Consider the following 22546-nt stretch of genomic DNA (forward strand, 5'->3'; position numbering starts at 1 on the left):
GGTGCTAACACCTACCTGTTAACCCTAGACTCCTCAGAAAGGCTTCAGGACATGTCTATGCAATCCACACAGAAAAGAAAAGAAAAAAAGAAAAAGGAAAAGGAGTTTGGACCTGGTTTCAGAGGGTCTTTAAGCATGGCTTAGTTCACCTTGCAGAAGTGTAGGAGACTGAACAGCTTCACAATAGGAGACAGAACCTCATCAGGCTGCAGCTGGGACAGACACAGAACTGCTAAAGGCTACATCAGAATTCCAACTGGGTGGAGAGGCACACTGCTTTATGAGAAATATCACAGAGTAAGGGAGCACGAGGTGTTCTACATGAGACAAAGGGACAGATAGACACACCTTTACATGGACCAAAACAAAATAGTGTGAACAACAATTTTATTGTGGGGTTACTTACAGACAGTACAGAAAAATCAACATCTGACCCATGACATTATGTGCTCAGTTTGCTAGGTTTATGAAAAGTAGCTCTGAGACCAGATGCACAGAACCTGCTGAGTACCTCACTGATCTTTGGCTGCTTGGCAGCTCTGCCACAGTTGGAATATATCAGACTTAGGAGTACACACTCGCCCTGCTCATCACAAGGCATTTGATTTTGTCACTGCTAGAGATAGGATCATGGACTAGATGGGCTCATGTTCAAATCCAGTACAGAATTTTTTATCTTTTCTTGATCATATACTGGAACATCTGACTTTCTATCACAAATCACTAGGTGCCTCCAATGCAGGAGTGACCACAATTTTTTTTTAAATTTTTTTTTAAATTAATCTGCAGCTCCTAAACCAGCATAACCATCTTTATTTTGCTTTTTCAAAGTCACAGTCCACCTCAGCAAAAAACTGTCAGCCCCTCTCCCTGTCACTACCCCAGGTGATGTTTTATTGGTAGTGGAGGCTCTGAGACACCACTTTGCCTAGAAATCTCCTTGAAAAAAAGTAGGTTACTGCCTTTTACAGGTTTTCATGTATAATAAAAAAGTTTTTTTCTTTTCTTTCAATCTGCCAACACTCAGTAAAGACTTTTGACATGTGAAGATAGAAGGGAACTTAATTGCACACTTGGTTCTGACACTTTCCTTTGTCAAAATATAAGAACTTTTAAGATGAACTTTTTCAACAGGTAGAAAATAGAGGTTGGAGGAAGGACAGAAGAGCGGTACTGACAGGCCAGCTGGGGATAGTAGATTGTTTAGAAGCCAAAATGACTGACTGTTTTCAGTTGTTGAAAGGATCTGTTTTTCCTCTAAGGACCTGATTCATTAAAACTGTATGCTTCATTTACATACATTTCTGCTGAATACCTCTCTTTGCCTGAAAGGCTAAGAAGATGCTGTCTTTTCAAGCAGTCAGTGTCTAGGTCCATACAGATGACAAGCATTTACAGAAATCAGGCTTGGATGAAGTCCAGCAGCACAGCAGGAAATAGTTTTCTGCATCTCCTCTCCTCTTAGTCAGGAGAGAGCTGTGGTATCCAAAGGCTATGTCCAGAACTTGAAGAACAAGAGTGATATAATGAAGGGTAAAGAGAGGTTAGTATAGTTTCCTTGCTTGTAACTGGACAATGGAGCACCTTCTAAAGACCAAGAAGCTGAATTTACCCAGTTATTTTTCATTATGTCCCTGCCCAAAGGGACAACAGTTACACAAGGTGATAATGAAGAACTTGAACTTTATCTAGGCCCAGCTGTGCAGAGTCTTCTAACAGAAATCATGGACAACTGAGATGCTCTTTAGTATGAGAATCTGACCCCAGGCACAGTGATTGCATCTGTGCTAACAAAGTAAACTACACACACACTGTCATCACCTTGCAGTTGCTTGTATTATTAAAATGTTAGAATGGCTCATTGAACCCTCACAAACACTTTTGGGCCCACACCAGGGCCCACTGTTAGGAAGACACTCTATTTTGGAAGCTAGAAGAGCGTAACTGTATGGACCTTATAAGAATGTGACAATTTGTACAAGGATATGAGAATGGCTCCAGCACTGCTTACTTTACTAGGTGGCTCTGATTACCAGGTTACCTGTAGTCACTATGACCAGTATTAGGTCAATCCAACTGAGTGTCAGGCTAGCATCAGGCAACCAAACTGAGTATTCTGGTCATCTGGTGAGTATCATGACCTCCTGACCCCACATTAAGTGACAGATTTGCAGTACAGTCAATGGAGAATTGTATGCTTTTTTGTGAAAGTCCTGAGAGAGATCTGGACACCTCCCTTGTTTTAATTAACTGTATAATAAACCGATGGAAGTTAGTGATGTCTTTATCCACCCTTGGTCCAGACAGTACTGTCTTGAGGGCATGCACTAAATGGAGCTGGTTTGGTTTCTTTTTTAAAAAAAAATGTATTGACAGACTAATAGGCTAATTTGCAAACTGTCCCAAAACAACAAGAAGGAAAAGACCTTATTTTCAGGTCTCTTCTACTGTTAGGTCCTAAATACAGGCAACCCAGGGGATATTTTTAACCCCTGAGTTCTGAGGAATCCAGAAAATTCTGAGGGAAGGCTTGAGAGGGAAGGCAGCAAGACCATTCATCTTTCCCAAATAAATTGTGCTACTATGCTGATGGGAGACCAGACAAGACAGATCCACAGTACCCATTGCAAGGTGTCGAACTGGGGTCTCAGGTCCAACTACTGAACATGTATGTTGCCCAGGAAACTGTCATCAAGGAAAAGTGGAGGTGATGGGATTTGCCTCACTTGCCTGTCTGTTGTGTAGGCACTGGCAGCTGAGTGAGTCACTGAGCTCCTCCTACACTCACTGGAGAGAAAGAGGTGCTGTTAGAATGCAAGTCCTGTGGACTGCCATAGATATCCACTTTAGGCTGCCTGATTCATGATAGAAATGTAAAACAATTTCATGAATGTTTCAATATGAAATTTAAATGCTGTTTCTGGAATGAATTCTTAATCTGGGCAGACTCATGGGAGAGGTCTCAGTTGAGGATCCATCAGTTCTTCTGCCCCAGACTCTACAAGAAAGCAGAGCATGGACACAAATGGAAGCTAGGAGAGTAAAGGTAGCATTTTCCTTCACAAATCCCCATGCTCCATAGTTATAAGAGTTGGGGATCAGGATGACAAAGCCAAAATGGCCAGGATTTCGACTTGCAGATAAACCAGTACACACAAGCAAATGTACAGGTAGCAATGTGTTTACACAAAGTCTTCGGGTCTGTTCTCATGCTAGTTAGTAATTTTCTTTAACCATAATCATAATGTAGGTGAGCTAAACCAGACTTAACATTCTCAAACTGGGTCCAATTCAGGAGAGAAATCATATTTTAAAATGTCAGTGACAATATGGTTCCAGGAGGGAACTATTCCTGTTCAAGTGATTTGGTATATTGCTGGCTCTGGGAATTTGGGGAAGGAAGATGATAGGAGGATTTTTTTGCCTTTGATTTTGTTAACAATGCATCTGCCAAACATTTCTGTTGTGAATGAAATCACTCGGGATAAGGTGACAGTGTAATGGGAAACAGGATTATGGAAAGGATTACACCTGTCTTAACAATTTCCACTTTCCTCTTAGACAAATATGTAAAGAATTCCAAGACCTTCTAAGTCAAGACAGATCACCCCTCGGATCCTCCAGACCAACTCCAATATTAGACCTCGACATCCAGAGACATTTAACACATTTCAGGTATGATTTTGAAAGAGGAATAATTAACTAATATCCATAATTTTTATAAAGACTACATATGATGTTATAATGATATTTGTTCCCTTTCATTGAAGGCTATAATGTCCATATTCCCCCTGTTTTCTGTGCCTATTAAAAATGCATGCTTGCTCAGCAATGTAGTTCAGGCTAGTTGCTTTCACCCTGCTTCTAGGACCATGGTCTGTGGTTTAGTAAGTAACTTTCTACATCTGCTGGCCAAATCACCCCATCTGGCCAGTAAGCTGGCTTGCTTTAGATGTGAGCCAAATCACAAGCCAACTGATGAAGTGGATGGTCCAGAAATGTAGAAACTCAAGTTCAGAGCCAAAATGACAATAGTAGTGAATCAAAGTAACAATAAAAGGAAGGACAGTTAGGTTGCATCCTTACCAATTAACTAAATAGTTCCAGAGACTCCTCTAAGCTACTGAGACCATTTGACATCATCTTACCATCACCATACTATTAGTTCTTTGGCCTTCAAAGCATAGTGGCCTTCCAGTCTGGAGCTGGTAGTTCAAATTCGGAACAGTCTCACTGTTCCTGAACACTGGAAAGGCCTGACAGAATGAATGAGAGCTGGCTCAGGCCAAAATCCCAAAGTTTCCTAATATATTTAGACTCAGTTCCTGGGCTCATGCTCTAGCAATATTTAATGTACTAGTGCTAAGAAGCTGTTACTAATACAGGGACCCATGTTACATGGATGCTAATTACAAACTTCATCAGAATTTTATCCAAGTTGTGAATAAAAACATATAGATAGTTTGGGATCAGAAAGATTTATTAGCCTAGGAGTTGCTATGCAATTTCATGTTTTTGCTTTGGGCTATGTGATAGTTACAGTCGAGAGTGAGATGGGAACTTCCAGAGGCCACTTTGACATAGCAGGGTCATCTAAGATATTTATCAAAGATAAGTGTGACGAAACATCTTAGAAGTGCTCATATCTTTGCTCAGACCACAGAGGGGAATACATGACTAGTTGAGGCTACAGGTTTCGGGTTTTTTTCTAGCCATTAGTGGTAACTGAATAAAATCAACATGTGAAGAACTCTTTCAGAGCTGGCTACAGACCAAGGCCCATAAAGCCTCAGAGTGATGTTGCATAGTCTTTAGCACAGCCAGTTAAACCACTCTTCTTCCATTGGCTGGACAGGCAAATTTTCTGCCCCAGCATCTTTTACTTATTAAGATACTGATCAAGCATGAAGCACCTACAAGCCAGATGATGGTGTGGTACCTAATGTTTAGTCCCTCAGACTTTGAACAGAATTCAAAATATCCATCATTCCACCTCTTCCATTTGTCTCTTGGTGGGTGGAGAGAGGTGAGGATAATGCCTGGTCCACAAATGCACACATTCCTGTTTATGCTTACACATACCTGTGTGCATTCTACACATATACAAACACCTAGACAACTCCACTTCTATTACCATGGAACAATGTGCACACACATTTGCATGCCACCTATGTCTGTGTATACTTCCCTTATACACACAGACTCCAAGACGCCTAACTACACATGCACACCAAGGAAGACATAGATATTTCTACAGGTTACTCAGAGAGAGATCTTAATGGGCTACCTAGACTTGTGGAAAAATAGACAAACCTCCATTGCACACAAAGTAAACGTGATACAAGGTAGCTAATCCCCAAGGATTCTCGTGTTTAAAGAAGAAATAGCAGTTGGGATGAAATGCTGAAGGCTTCAGCTACAAAAGCTGTCAACTGGTACAGCTCCCATCTTTCTTTCTTTGCTTCACTTCAGTAGATTGGAGTACAAAGCTTCTGTAGGCAGTTCCTGGATCATTCGGTGCTTTCTTTCATGCCTGCTGTAGGCAATAAGTGTTGGACTGAAGATGGGCACCTAGAAGAGCACAGGTCTTGATCCTACACAGATGCTTCCCTGGGCTTAAATCAGACAGCTTTGTCTGATGTCTGTGCTTGGGGAATGATGAGCACCGCCAGGCCCAGAGGCTGAGATGAGACCATATCCCTTTTCCATTTATCGTAGAGAAGTTGAGGTCAGATCCAGTTTCTGACCCATACTTCTAATTCTATTCATCTACATGTAGGTGCCTCCATTTCAGCCAGGTGCTTGTTTTCTGCTGTAATCTCTGAAGGGATCTTGTCTGTATAGCCTGTGAAATCTGCATTACAATTAAGCAGGCCTAACATAGGCACCTACATTAGTGTGACTTGAATTTCTCTCTAAACTCCATTGACTGAACAGTCTGGTCTAGATCCCCAGCTGAATGGGAGCTTAGCCAGCCAGTACACACAAGACACTTATACTGTAAACAGCCAAATCTAGTGTAGGCAAAAAAAATTGTTATTCCCATCCCCTAAATCTGACAGCCTTCACAGCTAGGTCATCTGAATCACTCCTACCACTACTTGCCTCCTTGAGATTAAATACTGTAGAAGATACTCAAGTCTGTCTCAGATGCAAAAAAAAGATGCAAGATTGTAACTCAGCTTGTTTTTCCAGGAGCATTAAGTATTTTCTGAGTCAAGTTTTCAACACAGACCACTTCTGACCAATCATTTGGTCTCTTTGGCTTTCTTTGAGAGAAGATCATCAGACTTAACCAACATTTGTGACAGGAAACTTGCACCTTATCAACTGGGGATGAGAGAGGAAGAAGAAATTATTGGTACCCCAACACACAGAGAAAGTCCTTGTAACCCAGGATCATGTTCACTGTTGAGGCATAGCACAGTTTTCTACTGGTCACAAGCATAAACAGCTTCTTGTCATTTTTCTTAAAAAGGTATTGAAGGCATCTGCCTAACATAAAGCACATGCCTAACACTTAGAATTGAAATAGAGTCCAGTGTTCTGATGATATTAATAAAAAGACCACAATGATTATCTATCAATATCTATAGATAAAGGGGTTTCCAACTGTATATCAGAGATGGATTTGACCTTCACACCATAGTCATTGTCAAATACTCTGATAACAACTACAGTAGTCGATGTTTAAAACTGGACTGTCTTAATAAGTGTCTGGTCTTGACTATACACATGAAATTTGTGTTAGTTATTACAAAAATGCCCAAGAGATGTTGGCGTTCTACAAATAGGTCTTGTAGAGGAGACATAAATCTGAAGCAGTGATTCCATATATAGCCATCATAAATTTTATAGGATGCCTTTTTAATGGTGAAATTTTCATCTTCATATCTCTCTTTATTCCAGAAGTGGGGGTTTTCTCATAATAAATTCCCTAGATTGAGATGGAGCCAAAATATTACATTTGGCAAGGACAAGCCCTAGTCTTTCTCTGGATTCTCTGTCAAGGTTTTGTGAATGTTTTTAGCACAGATACAGCATGTTTTTCAACAATTACCCAACATGAGCTGATTTTTATCATGGGAAATCTGATATAGTTTCATACAGATTTATTATAAAAAGAATAAATTCTGCCTTGTAAACCATAACCAAGGCAGCAAAGAAACCACAAGATAAAAGGTTGATATTCTGTACATATAAACATTTATATTGTATACTTATGCCATATGATGTCAGAATGTTGAAGAGATTTTTTCATAACCAGAAAATTTCAGAGGTATCACACATATCTCTATTATTAGAATAAATTTGAAGATACTGAAAGACCTTTTGAAGAGCTATAATATTTTACACCTATAGCAAAATCCAGACTTCACTACCTTGGGGTAAACTTTTCTTTAGGAATAAATTACCCTACAGCTGCTAAGTGTAGAGTTATGTGCTCCACTTGCTTGTGATGTTACTTGCTCAATGTTAATAATTAAGGCTAGTGTTCACAGGCTGGCACAGGTCAGATCAAAGCAGTGTTTCCCATTTCCTCTGTTTTAAATCTTCAAGCTCCCACTTCTCTCTGAAGTTTTTCCACTGAGTCCCAATTCGTCAAGATCTGTAAACATGTGTCCAACCTGAAGTACAGGATAGTCCCCATGAAGGGATCAGAATTGCTGGGTTTGCTCAAACTCCAAACTCAAAGTTCATACAAAGCATAAAACAGGGGAAATCTTCAAAGGAGCTGCAGTGAGCCTGAAAACTGCTGAGTTTTGCACAACTTTACCAGATACACAAAAAGCATAGGCTCTTCTACACCCCAGTACAATCATGTTTGTGCAGCTGCTCTGAGATGTCCATCTGACTTGAATACAGAAAACTCAATGCTGCATGAAGAATGATTTCCCAATATTATGTGACCATGAACAGACAATTCTGTAGATCCTTACATTCATAGCAGCCACTATTGTGCATGATTTGAGCCAGGGTAATGCTATATATGCTTTATTCAATATTTTTTCCTTTTCAAAACATTTTTCAGTATCTTACTGCAGAGAAGTTATGTTGACATTAGTAAATAAAAGTAGTGCCAGGCACAGGCTTGTATTGGCTGGCTGTGCTGCTTTTGTTTTACTTTTCTTCAGAATTCCTGGGGGTTTTTTATGCCTAGTCTAACTAGCATTCTCCCAAACTATTCCTGGGCACAGTGACGCACATATATATGTATAGATATATATATACACACACATGCATCTAGATCTAGATCTATAGATCTATAGATATAGCTATATATGCATATAGAGATATAGATATAGATGATATAGATATATAGATATAGACACAGACATAGATATAGACATAGATATACCTCAAAAAAATATATGTAGCTTGAGAATTCAGGGAAGCATCATCCCTTACTACAGCTCGGCTAGATGCCTTACCTGTGCTATAAATAATGTACTAAGATTTAAAGAAATCTAGCCTTGTCAAGGCTGGATCATAAGCTGCTGATGTCATATGCTAAGTGTTGGGGTAGCTCAGATTTCTAAGCATATACATAAGTGTAGGTTCAAGAAGTGGTCGTATGTTGTAGGGTTAGCCAAGCTTTCTTTCAGCTCTTCTTTGATTCCTTCATAATGAACACAGAGGAGCAGGTAGAATAATTCTGTAGGTTGTATCTGGCTTGAAAGCCACCACTTGAGCTACGCTGTCCCCAGTTTCTGAAGACAGAATCATCATTAAGCCACATAGCAAACAAAAAAACTCTGGGAAAATCCATTTGCGTTACTAAGTGTTGAAACCTTTTGTCCAGATACATGAGTGTCTCTTTGTCGTCATCTAAACTTTTACCTGTGTAAATGCATTTATGCACCTAGTACTGTAGAGAGCAAAGCCAGCACACCAGCATTAGAAATGAATCAAAAAAATCTTCTATACATTTAATGGGAGGAACATATTTCTCTCACCCTTTTGTTTCAAAGTGGAGTGAGCATCAGGAAAGAAAGAGAGAGAGAGTGGGGAGGAAGGAAAGAAGCAAGGAAGGAAGGAAGGAACAGAGGGAGGGAGGGAGAGAGGGAGGAGGGGAGGGAAATATTTAGATAAACCTTACTTTCTTTTAAAATACCTTTTATTGCTTATAATTCAGAGGTTTTTCTCCCCAAAATCCCATAGAATCATCCAAGACTTGTGTGTGTCTCTGTATGCAAGAGGGACAATTTGGGATTTTAATTTCTCCTTAAACTTAAACCATTATCAAACCCCCTCTTGTTGGTAAAGCTGAGATTTCATCATAATATAACCTTTCTGTACTGGAAAAATTATTATATTATAACATAACATAACATAACATAACATAACATAACATAACATAACATAACATAATATTTAATAAACTATAATCCTGCCACTAATTCAACAGAGCTGATCAGTGACATTTCAGGCCATTGCATATTCTTCTACTGGATCTGGAAAATGTTAGCCAGCATAGTCAACAAACCAAATCCTTTTCCTTTTAATGGCATGCAAGTAGAACTGAAGCATGTCAGGGAAAAAATTAACTTGCATATTACTCATATCTCTCGTGTTTTTGCTCTTCCCAGACATTTAGTACATCCAACAGTCTCCAGAGCAGGGAACCAGCAAAGGTGAACCAAATATTTCTGTTGTATAGATCCCTGTAGAAATTAAGATCCCCCAGAAGATACATGAAGACTGAACTAATGAACTCTCTGTGTATGGTCCTGGACACTGAAATATAGTTGTCTGTAATGTCTGATTGCTGCTATGGTTCTTTTAATGTATTTAGCATTAACCAACTCCTCCTGTCCCAAACAATTCTCAGGCACAAGTCAGTATTATCTCAGCCAAAAGGATGTTCTCAGCTGGAAATTTAGATATAGTCATTACTTTGCAGGTTAAAATGTTTGAATAATGGAGATGATGCCAGGCTATTCTGGACTATTCATGATCAGAGGAGCAGCCCGTGCACTCTTCACTTCACTAGTGCAGATATAGGTGACTAAAGGCATCTGCTAGCTTCAGCTCAAGAACCTTAGGGTGATTCACCTCTCTGGCAAATATAGGGATCTAGGGTAATTTTAGGTGTAAAAGGACATCCTGTCTCACATTATCTGCCACTCCCTCAGGTCTTTTGTGAGTGGTGGATCACATCTACCAATCTTACTGATACTCTAAATGTCCAATGGCATCTCTGGTGGCATGAGTGAACTTCCCTCCTCTTGAAGATTATCTCTTTTGCAGAGGAAATGAGAGTGAGAGCCCAGGAGTATTGTTACCTAATGTAGTGGCTTCCTCATTAAACCAAAGCTAGAGTTGTGGATCTGGGATCCTGTTTTATTAATTTCACACTTAAGTTTGTTGATAAAGTATCAAACAGCCTTCAGTCTAAAGATCGGAATTACAGACATGCCTCCAGTTGGACCAAATGTCCAAGACACTACATTAGTATTTTTCTTGATTTTAGACCTTATTTCTCTCCTGTTAAATAAAGACAGTAGGTATCTACTTCTCTCTTCTATTCCACTGTTACATCTGAGCTTCCAACAGATTTAGTTGAGAACCTAAAAGTCACACTGACATGTCTTTGCCTTCATAACCTGCCCTTGCATCAGAACAGCTTTGATTTTTTTTTTAACTTTTGGCAGAACACTTTTTTTTAGCTTCTCAAAATCTCATGAAAACTACTTACCAGAAAACCCACTGAAAATTCCCCACATTCTGTGCTGGGAATCCAAAAACATGACACAAAAAGCTTCCAAGGAAAAGACTTTCTGGTATTATATTCAATGAACTTGTGTATGGTTCTTGGCTTATACATACAGACTTCCTGACCTCATTAGTCAGCCACTTAGTCTCACTTTCTTTCTTCACTTGTAAAACTGGGTATAGACATGCCTTCAAAATCTGCCTTTGGAACACATGTGTCTGCAAGAATCTGTGGTGTTTGGAAAGTTCAGATATCCTTCCAATGTCGTCCTTCATACTGGGAAAGATAACTACCCATCAATTCCAGAAGTTGGATTTTATCATTTATCTTCACATTTACTTTTCATCAAGATGCAAAATCACATCCAGATCATCTATCTTACATATAAAGGATAAAAACAGCAAAACAGCAAAGGGAAAATTACTTCCTTGCAAGTGACACTTCTTTCAGTGCAGAAACCTTATCAAAATAGACAAAAAATAATGGGCTCAGAATACTAAAGGTAGATAATAAAAGCAATCAGCGTCCTCACAAATTATTCTGTGTTTTGCCCAGCCACCCAGCTGATATGAAACACCCTTCCCATGAAACTGTTTGAGACAAGAGTTTTGTCGTTCAGTCAGTCTCTAAGCCTGGAGCTGTCAGCCTCCTGTGAGTACCTGGCATCACACTGACAAGGTGACACGAAAAGCGACAGGCAAGAAACCAGAGGCTCAGATTTTGGGAGCAGCAAGAAAGTAGCATCCTTCTTTCTGAAGGGTAGAAGGGAGAAAAGGTTTTGAAACTCGATAGGTTTTCTTTCTAATTGTAACAGAGAGCCAAGCACAAAGCCTTACGGGTGGGTTGCCTTCACAGATGTGCTCACCTCCCTTATATATTGTCTCTTTTTTATGTTCTATTGCTTATCAAGAGGTAGAGCAGCTGCTGTCATAATTCCAGTCACCTTGATTAGCAGCAGCAGCAGCTTTCTGTTCGGATGCACAGGCTAGAAGAAGCCTTTTATGAAATGAAGTTTGTGGTGGAACACCTCTGGTGCCCTCTAGAGTTCCCTGATTTCTATGGTCTCTCAATCTGGCTTTAGGTTCAGTTAGCTGAGAGGGACAATGCTGGTTCCTAGCACAGAGGTACTAGTAATCAACAAATTCTTCTTTTTTTTTTTTTGGTTGGTTTACTTTGTTTTCCTTGGCTCTTTATTTAAGAAAGGTATGAGAGTTCCTTCCTCTGGGATTTTTTCCCTCACTCTTTTTCCCAGAGATTCTCCCTTTCATCTTTCCATAGCAAGGGCTCAATCACCATCTGCTCTGCTGATGACCAAAATCCTTTTGGAAAAGTGTGAACTTCTAATATTTTCAATTATTTTTATCGTTAGTCTTATTCTACCATATTCTTTTAGAGTCACGATTTATGGAGAAACAGATTCTCATCTGTTTTCTTGTCTTTATCCTCTTCACGAACAAGTAAGTTCCATGACTACCAAGGAAAAAGCAATTATACATTCATCAAAGATGAAAAAAAGATCTTGGGGTGTCGGATTTATGTTTTAATTCATCTCTTAAGATTTCTTTAAACATTTAAGACACTCTCATGTTACCTACAAAAATAAAATAAAATAATTCTACCTCCTCATTTCCAAACTACTAGGTCACAAAGTTGATTTGTCCTTGTCATCAGCATGTTTATAATGCTTACTTCTTGGTCTTTAACATTTGAGGAGGGCAGTGGGGCTTCTCAACTATGTAGATGCCTTACTGTGAGTGGTAGCAAGTTGGGTGAATCGCATTTGTTTCTCTGCCTCCCCAAAGGGTAGAGATGCGACTGTTAACTAAGCAAAAAGAGAAACTGAAGGAGCTGATGGCTATGTGAGGGACATGCTTACTGTTTTTCAACCGTATCCAGTCATCTTGGGTTTACAGTCTCTCACTGGTGTGTTTGGCTCCACGGTTAGTACAGAGCAACAAGACCACTTTTCACCCACAGTGAAGCAGAAGCTTCTACATTTTTCTCACTCCAAACCAACAGGTCATAGTGTTATCCAGTGTTTTATTTGGAGGATATAAAGTGTTATGCTGGAAACATTTCTTGGCAAACATTCAAGGGCTTCTGTCAGAGCCATGAGCACCACAGTGAATATTTGATCCATAGCTCAGAAACAATTCATAGATAAAGTCTTAGATGTTTCAGATATGTTCCCTGGGTAATTTGGCTAATGTGGACCATTAGTCCCAAGGTCTAAAATATAGAGAACTGAAATATGGGGCATCAGCTCTAGCACTCTCCTTTTACTTTCTTCATTTGGTAAAAGGAGGTCCATCTGCTTAGGAGAACATGTTCTTGATACACTTCATTGTTTATGAACAGAAAACAAGCATGAGGGCCAACTTTACAAGGCAACTTTTATATGTGCTTTTTGCCACTCTGATCCTACAGACTACTTAACCCTGTAACATATACTGGACATGTTCAGTGTTTACCTCGACTGTCACTCTAACTTGTGCCATGATTAGCCCTCCTGACCTTCTGAAGTAAAGCTATCAGAATTTAATTCTCTAGCAACCTTCACAGGATAGACCTTGAAATCAACAGAATGTAGGATGTTACTTGTATCAGTGAAGAAATTAAATGCTTTTTCATTTGCTTTACAGACATCAAAAGTCTTATCAGATCTTGTTATTTGTTATCTGCCACGTGTTGTTTAATTTGGATAATCATGAAGTGGTTTCACATTCAAAGTTCTGAGAAAATCCAACCAATAAGTCCAAGCTTGCTTTTTCTTCATTGTTATTGTTTTAAAGTATTTATTTATTTTAAATGAGGGTGTAAGCATTCAGTGCAGATGGTCTCTTCCCCCCCCCACTGAGAGAGAATCTGTTTCTTTTGCTGCATGTCGGAGTTTCACCAGCCTGGGGTATGGAAGAGTCCTTGAGGTAGTTGCCAAATGAGAGTCCAAGCCTTCAGGCACACTTGGATCTTTTCACTTTTAAGTAAGGCCATCATTAAAACATGAGCAGACATAATTGCATCATAGTGCTGGGCAGAATTACAGGCAGGTCTGGATATCCTTAAGCATAAGGATTTATAATATGTTGGCCTGATATTCATTGCCTTCTTTCTGCAGCTCTCCATGTGCAGTACCAAAATTGGAAATGTTAGCTTTGCCTTTTAGAACAATAAAGTTTAGTTTATAGGAGTTGCAATGAGATGAACTAGAAAGCTGAGAGTACCCAGAAGACTCCATTATGAAACAACAATGTTAAATTTTAGGATTTTGAACCCAAATGAAAGTATTATAATGAAAGCAACTCGTTTCATAGTGTGGAGCATACCAAAAATGAATCAGTTTCAATGGGAGCTCAGTTAGCCTGAAAAATCAGGCGACTAAATTTGGCTTTCAAGAAACACATTTGAATGCTTTGCCATTAATCTTCTGTCTGTCATGGTTGATTTAAATGTAAAATCAGATTTTCTCCCCAACTTGAAACTTACTTTCATCGGCAAAGGGAAATTACACAACTTTCTTAGATTTTTCAAAGACTTTAACTTGTAGAGAAAGAAAGTCCACAAAAATTAGAGCAAGGGGAATTACTGATAAAAATGTAAGATAAAGATAATATCTCTTGGCCTTTTCATGCTCATTACATAAAGTGAGGCTAAAAGAATATACTCTCACAGGAGCATGGCAAGGAGGGATAGTCAGAAATTTTCCATAAAATGGTTTCTCTTAATAAGCTTCATGGGAAAATTAATAGGGTCCCCCAACTGTGAAGAAGAATATATTCATCAGGAGTTGAAAGTAGAGTTGTCATGAGGTTCTGCAGCACCATTTAACTAAAAAAAAGGGCTGGGTTTTTTTATAGGAAATACAATGCTATCTCAAAAAAAAAAAAAGGTTGTATTTGATGATTAGTCATATGTAAGAGGCTAAATGGTAAAGGAAATAGATCCCTTCATTCACTCCACAAAATCCTTTTCTTATGAGCATGAGTTTTCAGACCAGATGTTTTAAGATTCTGCTCAGGATAAAATACTCATATGTAGGATTTGCAGTGTAAGTTGGATGTCTTAGCTTCCCATGTAGTCAATGAAGATCTAGGACAAGGTATAGCTAAATAAACAGTAGCATGCAGCATCTTCTCAGATGGTGTTAAGTATGCCATCAGTCCCTTGCTGGTGTTCTCCTGTAAGGCTTCTGCATTACCTCTTCACCTGACACAGATGTCTTCTTACCATAGAGCATCTCAAATAGTGTGGACACACATTTTTATTCAGCTTGATGGAGGTCTCAGTGTAGCCCAAAGAATGGTGCAGCTCACCGTAAAGGAGACATGTGCATTTCATGTGCTAACTCATTTTCCAGACTTCTCTGATGGCATTGAATAAAGCTCCAGGAGTTAATTCAGTTGCCTAAACAGTGGTATCTACTGCCAAGTGAGATAGACAAGGTAACCTGACTGGGGTCAAAACACCTAGGAGCATGATAGACTAAGTCCCCTATCATATCTAAAAAATCAGTGCAGATGTTTCAGATGTCATAGGACATCTCAAATCACTGTAAACTCTTATACCTAGGAAAACACTTAGAGTCTCCTTCAATAGCAATGGGAGTTTAGGCACTGCTAATGTATACATCTATAATTTGGCACCTACACTTATGTATTTTAATATCAGATTTTGTCCCATTCTGGTATGCTCTATGTTCAGAACATTGAAGTTTTCCATACTTCTTTGCCCTGCAGATCATTTCTGAGACAATCTCTCAAAGTTTTCACTGTGGTATTCCCACTTCACTCTTCAGGGTGTATTGAGCTATCACACCAACACAGCACTGCTCCTTTTGCTCAGGAGTTGTGAGGTTCAAAGAGAGCAGGCCAGAAGATTTCTTTTCTATTCAACCCTTTGTTAAACTCACTACTTGCATCTACTGGAAATTAATGACTGCACATATTGCCAACATTTAAAATAAACTGGTTTCTTTTGCATGTAAGATCATAAATATATTTATGTATGTCTCACTGTAGTCAGTTCCCCAGATTGGTACCCAGAAGATCACACAAGCAGTGTAAAAATCATGAGATATTATAAGCAGTAATGATACATTTGAATTTCCTTTTTCTTGATTTCTGGTATTGTAAGCTCCATCATATTTTCATTTCTCTGGACATATGAAGGCTAAAAATTATTATAAAATGCAACAGAAAACCGTGAAATCACCTGACTCCTAAAAGGACATGAAATTTCTAAAAATACTCTTATTTGTAGGCTATTGATGATCTTGTTTTTACTGTTACTAAAAACATACAATGACAATTATGATGATTTTAATTTTCCTGTTATGCCAGGCATATCTAAAAAAAAAAATACAAACCCAAAAAAAGTTCAACAAGGCATGTTTAGCTCTTTTTAATGCCAAATTAAAAAGATCCAGAATCTACCACAAGTCCAAACTTCAAGAGTCCAAACTCAAGAGTCATTTAGTGTTATTAATTGATGTCTGCAAAATAGTCCTTGTAAATACTTAATTATAATTTTCCTCACATTACTAACTGGGGATAAACATAAATTCCTGCTTTGAAAAGTGTCTAGAGACTGATGGATAAACATTCTAAAAGTGAGTTATTTGTTAATAGCCTTTGGGAGACCACTTATAAAAGACTAGACCACTCCTGATCAGAAATAGGCATTTCCAAATTAAGCTCTCATTTTGGACTCCCATATGTTTGGTGTCTTTCCCAGGGTACCAGCTTTCCTAACAAACAGGGTTCCCATGTTCAGCAGGCAGAATGATCACCCTAAAAGATATCTTAGAGACTTCCCCATGTTTTTTCTTGATACTTCCAGCACCCTGCTAATTGCCCACGTCCCATATAACCTCTGTTCCCTTGGTCCTGTTTTTTTCACATTTTTCCAAAGCAGCCAGAAAGCCAAAGTGCAGAGAAGAGGGAGTCTCAATGAAATGAAATATTCTGATTTCTGACCAATGAATGCTTCTCTGCATTAAAGCAGTGTTTGCTGATGTGGTGCCTAAAACACCCAGAGTGTCCTATTTCTGAGATGGAAATACTTATTCTCTTATCAGAATCACTGGAGGGGGGGGTCCTTTTCACCCAAAGCAATATAAAATATTGATATCTCGAATATGTCTGCAAACTCAGAAATCAACTCCTGTTCCTCTCCTTGTCTTCTTTGTACCCTGAGCAGAATTAGGATAACTGAAATCAGTCCTTCAAAAAAATGCAAATTTTGAAATAATTTTTCATTTCTTTTTCTCAATTAAAATTAAAAATCTGGAGGGATCATTTGGTTTTCTCTTGGGACTTACCGGAATGTATCCTTATAACCATAACTTGTATGCATCAACATAATAATAACTTTGCTGATATTAAGGTGTCTAGTACAACTTGAGTTTCCCTGGCCTTTACATGAATATCTTATATTGTACACATGAAGTTTAGGCCAATCAGGCAAAAGGCAATTGCCTAAAAAGTCACCTTTATTACCATTTCTGATATCCTAAGGTAAAGTGAGATATCCTCAAAGAGATGGGACCTGTGAAAAACTTGCCTGCTTCTGGATCTGCAGGTGGAAGCCAGGCTGGATGCCCAAAACATCTCAAGTGACAATATAGATACACGTGCATGTATGAAAATACTCCCTAAACTGAGATGAGATTAAGCCACTATAGCTCTGCCTGGCATCTGCATTAATGTGTCATTTCAGTAGCTGTTAAATGAGGATGAGGACCACCACTGAAATTCAGATATTGTGCAGAAAAGAAAAGAAACAAGAAAAAAATCAGTGTTACCTAAAAAAATCACCTTATTTGGTTGAAAGTTGCAATAAATCTATACTAGTAAATAGGGCAAATCTATACTAACAAACTCAACCCCGACAAGGCAATGTTGTTGGAATTTAGTTATTTTTACTATTAATTGGCTAGGACAATCTGTGAATTTATCCTGGTTGAACTAGCCCAGTGTGAAATATTTCCTGGGCATCATTTGTGCATTAGCATTGGCCAGGGACTCAATAAGCAGTTCATATTCCACTCTGTTGGGTGCTCAAAGGGCTTAGCAGCACAACTATGGCCAAGCCATGTCAGTTGTGCTGGGGGTCAGAGGCTGCACCTCAGCTTTGTTTAATTTCCTAGTACAGATGCAGCCACACATTGATGTAGAATAACCAGGTCTTCTTGTTCAAGACTCTGATGTTGGAGGGCGAATAAACCACACAGAACTGATTTGATTTACCTGAGAAGGGGGAAGCAAAACCTTCTGGGACTGGAAAAGTAACAATGCTGGGGACCCTAGGGCATGGATCCTCTCTTGGCTTCCCTGAAGTCAACAACCCTGTGTCAATCTACATCAGCTGAGGATCTGTCCCACAGTGTTTCAAAACCGAGACTCTACCAAAACCAACCTTTGAAGCAGTATGTAGTCTGCTCTTCTGCTCCACTCTTCTCTTCTCTGTTTCTCCCATAGGTAATAAATAGTTTAGGGAAAAAAAAAATCTTGAATTTCACTATAGCAAAATGAGTGTACTGTAAACTCTTCGAGTGCATTTATATTTATGTGCATGTGTGTATTTTTTTTCCTTTCTCTTTTTCTGTCTCCTTCCCATTTGTAGTTTGATCACTCATGGTTTTGGAACTCCTGCAATATGTGCTGCCCTAAGCACTTTCCAAACTGTTCTCAGTGAAATGCTGAACTACTTGGAAAAGCACACATCGCACAAAAACGGAGGAGCGGCGGAATCCGGCCAAGGACACGCCAACTCGGAGAAAGCCCCCCTGCGGAAAACTTCAGAGGCTGCTGTGAAAGAGGGCAAAACAGAAAAGACAGACTAGCTACATCAAACAGAATCTATTTCAAGAGAGTCTTGCTGCTGATATTTTTTTTAAATATATATATCATTGAGGGCAATTTATCTCCAGTGGACCGAATCCAAAAAAAAAAAAAAATAAAATAAGGGGGAAAAAGGAAAAAAAAAAAGAGAAAAGGAAAAAAAACACCAAAAAAAAAAGGAAAAAAAGAGAAAGATTAAGACAGAGAGAAAGAGAGCGTGAGAGAGGAAAGTATTCAACCCTAAGAACAGCAGTGTACAGTAATTGTGTGATGAAATTGTCACTTTTTTAAAATTTATGTTGCTCTAAACTACTTTTTCGTGCACGTAGTATTTGATTGTTCTGAATGATACACTAACACTGTTTTTTATAAGCACTTCTGGACTTGGCTGAGGTGGCACATGAAAATTGAAGCACTTTCTTCTCCAGCAGCACAATTAGGGCCAGCACACTGGTCGTGGGGGACGCAGTTCCAGCATCCTGGCTTTGCTTGCGTGCTGGATAGATTGAAAGAAGGGCTTCCTCTGATCCATCGGAAATGTCTGATCTACTCACCATTGGGAAAACAATATGGAAACCTGGCAAAAGAGGAATTCTTGGGTCATGGGACAAATGAACCATTTGATGTTGGGGACTGCTCAACCCCACGTGGGAATGTACAATAAAGCTGCTCTGGAATGAGGTCAGAGCCCATTAGGAATCTGTCCTGACCATTCAAGCAGCAGCTGTAGTGTCTCTTGCGACAAGAGCATGGCAGACTAAAATGAAAGAAAACCTTGATAGTTTCAATAAGAGCCCTGATACCTCTGTGAACTTCAAATTAAATGATAGCATGGGCTTCTGTCCTCTATCTTCTCAGCCCCTGGTCCCACAACACTGCATTTTGCCATACCTGGGTCTCTGTTCAACAGGATGAATGCAGGCAATCTGAGTCACCGTTTGTGTTACCTTGATTTTATGATGTTATTTTTCTTCAACAGCTTGTTTCTGCAGCTTTATTGTCTTTACAAATGCAGCTGAGGTGCAGAGGTCTAACAGAATCTACTCACCAAAACGAAAAAAAATAAAAAAAAGCCAAAACCAAAATGACAAGTAAGACAGATTGGCTTGGTTCACAGCAGCTAAGTGGTAATAACCTTGCTAATGTACTTTTGAAATATTACTTTACCATCCTCACACAGAAAACATTGGAGGCATAGTTTGAGCTCAAGCCTCTTTGAGTCAAAAGGCTTTTTTCCAGACACATTCTAACTTCTTCTTCAGCAAGACTTTTATTTCATTCCTTTTCTTGTTTCGCTGACATCACTTTATTGGGAAAGCTATGAGGGATAGGTATTATAGGATGGGGTTATGCTGGCCATCTAAACTCCTTTAAAGATCAGCAGAAACAGACCTTTCCTTACAAAGGACAATTAATCTCTTTCTATGGTAGCGAATAATATAGTTGTCCTTGTGTGTTTAGAGTCATTTGAGATGTTTTAGGATATCTAAGACAGCCACAGAGTTTTGACAGATCTAACATGAAACCTGTAGGAGAACTGGACTCATTTGGAGGACGAGCTGGAGGATCCTGGAAGTCAGCACTAGATACCTATGGCTGGTCAATTGGTTTGCACACCAAATGTCTAGGACCGGTGGAAGGGATGATCTAGAAGCACGTATCATTCTCAACAGTTAATAGTTGGAATGTTAACACTGGCATTTTGCATTGTACATGACTTCATCTGGATCAATCACCCTCTTCCTATAATCAGTGGAAAGAACAAGGCATGTACAGTATGCAGCTTGTCTCACTTCAACATAGTAATGAAGCTTGCCCTGAAAGTGTGTACTGTTCTTGACTAGGCATAAGGGAATCCAAGGATAAAAGTGTTCATACACGTGTCTACATCACAGCTTTCTAGAACTACTAAGCATGTATGACATCTTGGATGACCAGCTTTAGACTCGAGACTGTGACAAATATCTGAGGGCATTTACAGCCTTGATGTTGGGAGTCAAACTGAGTTAACAAGATCAGCTTTGCTTTCCAAATGTATGGAAGGAAATAAAGCACTTATGGCATGATGCTGTTCCTCTTGAGGTTAGCGAGGACATTGCCATCATGGTGAGAAGCAAGCTAGGAAATAATGAGTTCCTATTTGCTTGCATAGGGAAATCTAAACATTTTGCCCACATTTGTCCTTGCTCGTGGTAGGTATATAATTTAGGTACCTACTTTTAGTTCTATCTAGGCAACCCCTAAGTATTGAAGGAAATAGATTTATCTCCATGGGACTCCAGCTCCTTAACACACAAAGATCAGCTAAATGCCTAACAGAACTCAAACTTTAGTGAATCAATTTTTCACTCCAGTGTTCCTGAAGAAGTGCTAAAATCAGATGAATGATCCTCAGAGATGTCTTCAACGGCAACATTGTGAAACTATTCTAGAACATGAAATACTTGCGTGTGGAAGTACGTAACTATGATTAAAAGTGAAAAGGAAACTCATTCTGCTTTTTCTATTGCCCAAACTGAGAGAAAGAAAAGGAGGAGGGGGGAAATAAAAGTTTGACTGTGACAGATACATAGATTTGCCACACAAATATGTACTGTAAAAGAATTTAACTGTGGTCCTCTATTTCAAGATGTGAATAACTTTAAATCAGGCTTTGATGGATGGACAAGAAGAAATTTTTTTTAACTAAAATATCAATGTCCTGGAGAAGGAGGAATGACTGGCCATGTAGATTATTCTGTAAACCTGTTGGGAAAGCAGCATTTTATTATAATCAGATCCAAAAATGTCTGATATTGGAAATAATATGTATACAGAATTCTTTGAAATATTTACCTACTCAAGTTAAGTTACAGGGTCAACCATTTAAAGACTTGGATCTTTTGTTATTAGAGCCTCTGCTTTGCAGACAACAAATTATTTTTACCTGGGTTATCATTTGATCTATTAAAATTAATAAACCTGAGCACTCCTGAAGCCCCAGAACTTTCAATTTTTTACTTCATGACCCCTAAATATTTTTGGTGATGTTCAATACAGGTCTTATTCAACATGATTGAACTGTCATAAAGTCTTGCCATTCAGAGATTACCTGCATTTATATCCCCATCCTTCTGGGTCTTCCTTTAGGATCTTAGCACATTTTAAAAACAAAATTGTTTTTAAAAGGTAACTGTGAGGTTTGTTGACGTTCAAATGTTCTCTGTTAATTATTTTTAACTGTATTGAATTATTTTATTGTTGAACTAGCTGTGAGAGCAATTCGGTGTCAAAATGGCTTTTCTTTTCTAAATTGGAACCTTCAGTGTGGTTTTAACAATGAATTCACTGATGTTCCCATTAAAATCTCAGCCTCAGTTCTCACATGCTTATACCTGCACAATGTTCCTATGTTGTTGGGTCTTTTAAATTTATTTTCTTAGCCCTTGTATCTGTGGAAAAGCTGCCATCTCAAAACACATTCATGAATGATGAACCTGGAGGAAAGGCATGTTTTGATGTTAGTGGGTGCTCATTGGTAGAAAATTCTAGTATATTTGTACCTTTATGACCTCGAAATTAATCTGATCTAAAACAAAATAGAAGTTTTGCCTTTGAGTGATCATGGAATTGTTTTGTCCATTCAGGTCGATAACATCAACAGAAAAGTGTCCACACTTCCATGGCCAGGGAAATAAATCATTATGATTTTTGAAATCCCAAAAAGAGATTCATAGCTCAAGTGCTGTCTGAATATTTGGAACCTGTTGTACTTCAGCCCATTGCTTATCTTTTTATGTGTTACACCCTTCACACCACAAACCTCCAAACAGTTTGAGTAGGTCTCTGAACTAACTTCTTATACTAAGCCCTGCCTGACACATTTGATTCACAAAGACCAGCTGTCAATACTTGGATTTATTAGCAAATTACTCCTGAAGTAAACACACTGACTAACCACATGCCTTTCTTTCTAGAGCAAGGTGTTACTATTCACTGTAAGTACAAACAG

General features: G+C 38.8%; 1 protein-coding gene across 1 annotated transcript in view; it reads left to right on the forward strand.

The window, feature by feature from the left end:
* Window positions 1-18557, forward strand: part of TFAP2D (transcription factor AP-2 delta) — a gene marked incomplete at both ends in the record, with an annotated part of 49562 nt that extends 31005 nt beyond the window's left edge. The window contains 2 exons of the mRNA XM_084261488.1: window positions 3562-3675; window positions 18338-18557. Of these exons, the coding sequence (XP_084117614.1) occupies window positions 3562-3675; window positions 18338-18557 (334 nt within the window). The remainder of the gene's footprint in view (window positions 1-3561; window positions 3676-18337) is intronic.
* Window positions 18558-22546: the final 3989 nt, after the last annotated feature.

The sequence above is a fragment of the Gallinula chloropus genome, assembly GCF_964237585.1.
Source record: "Gallinula chloropus genome assembly, chromosome: 3".
Classification (NCBI taxonomy): Eukaryota; Metazoa; Chordata; class Aves; order Gruiformes; family Rallidae; genus Gallinula; species Gallinula chloropus.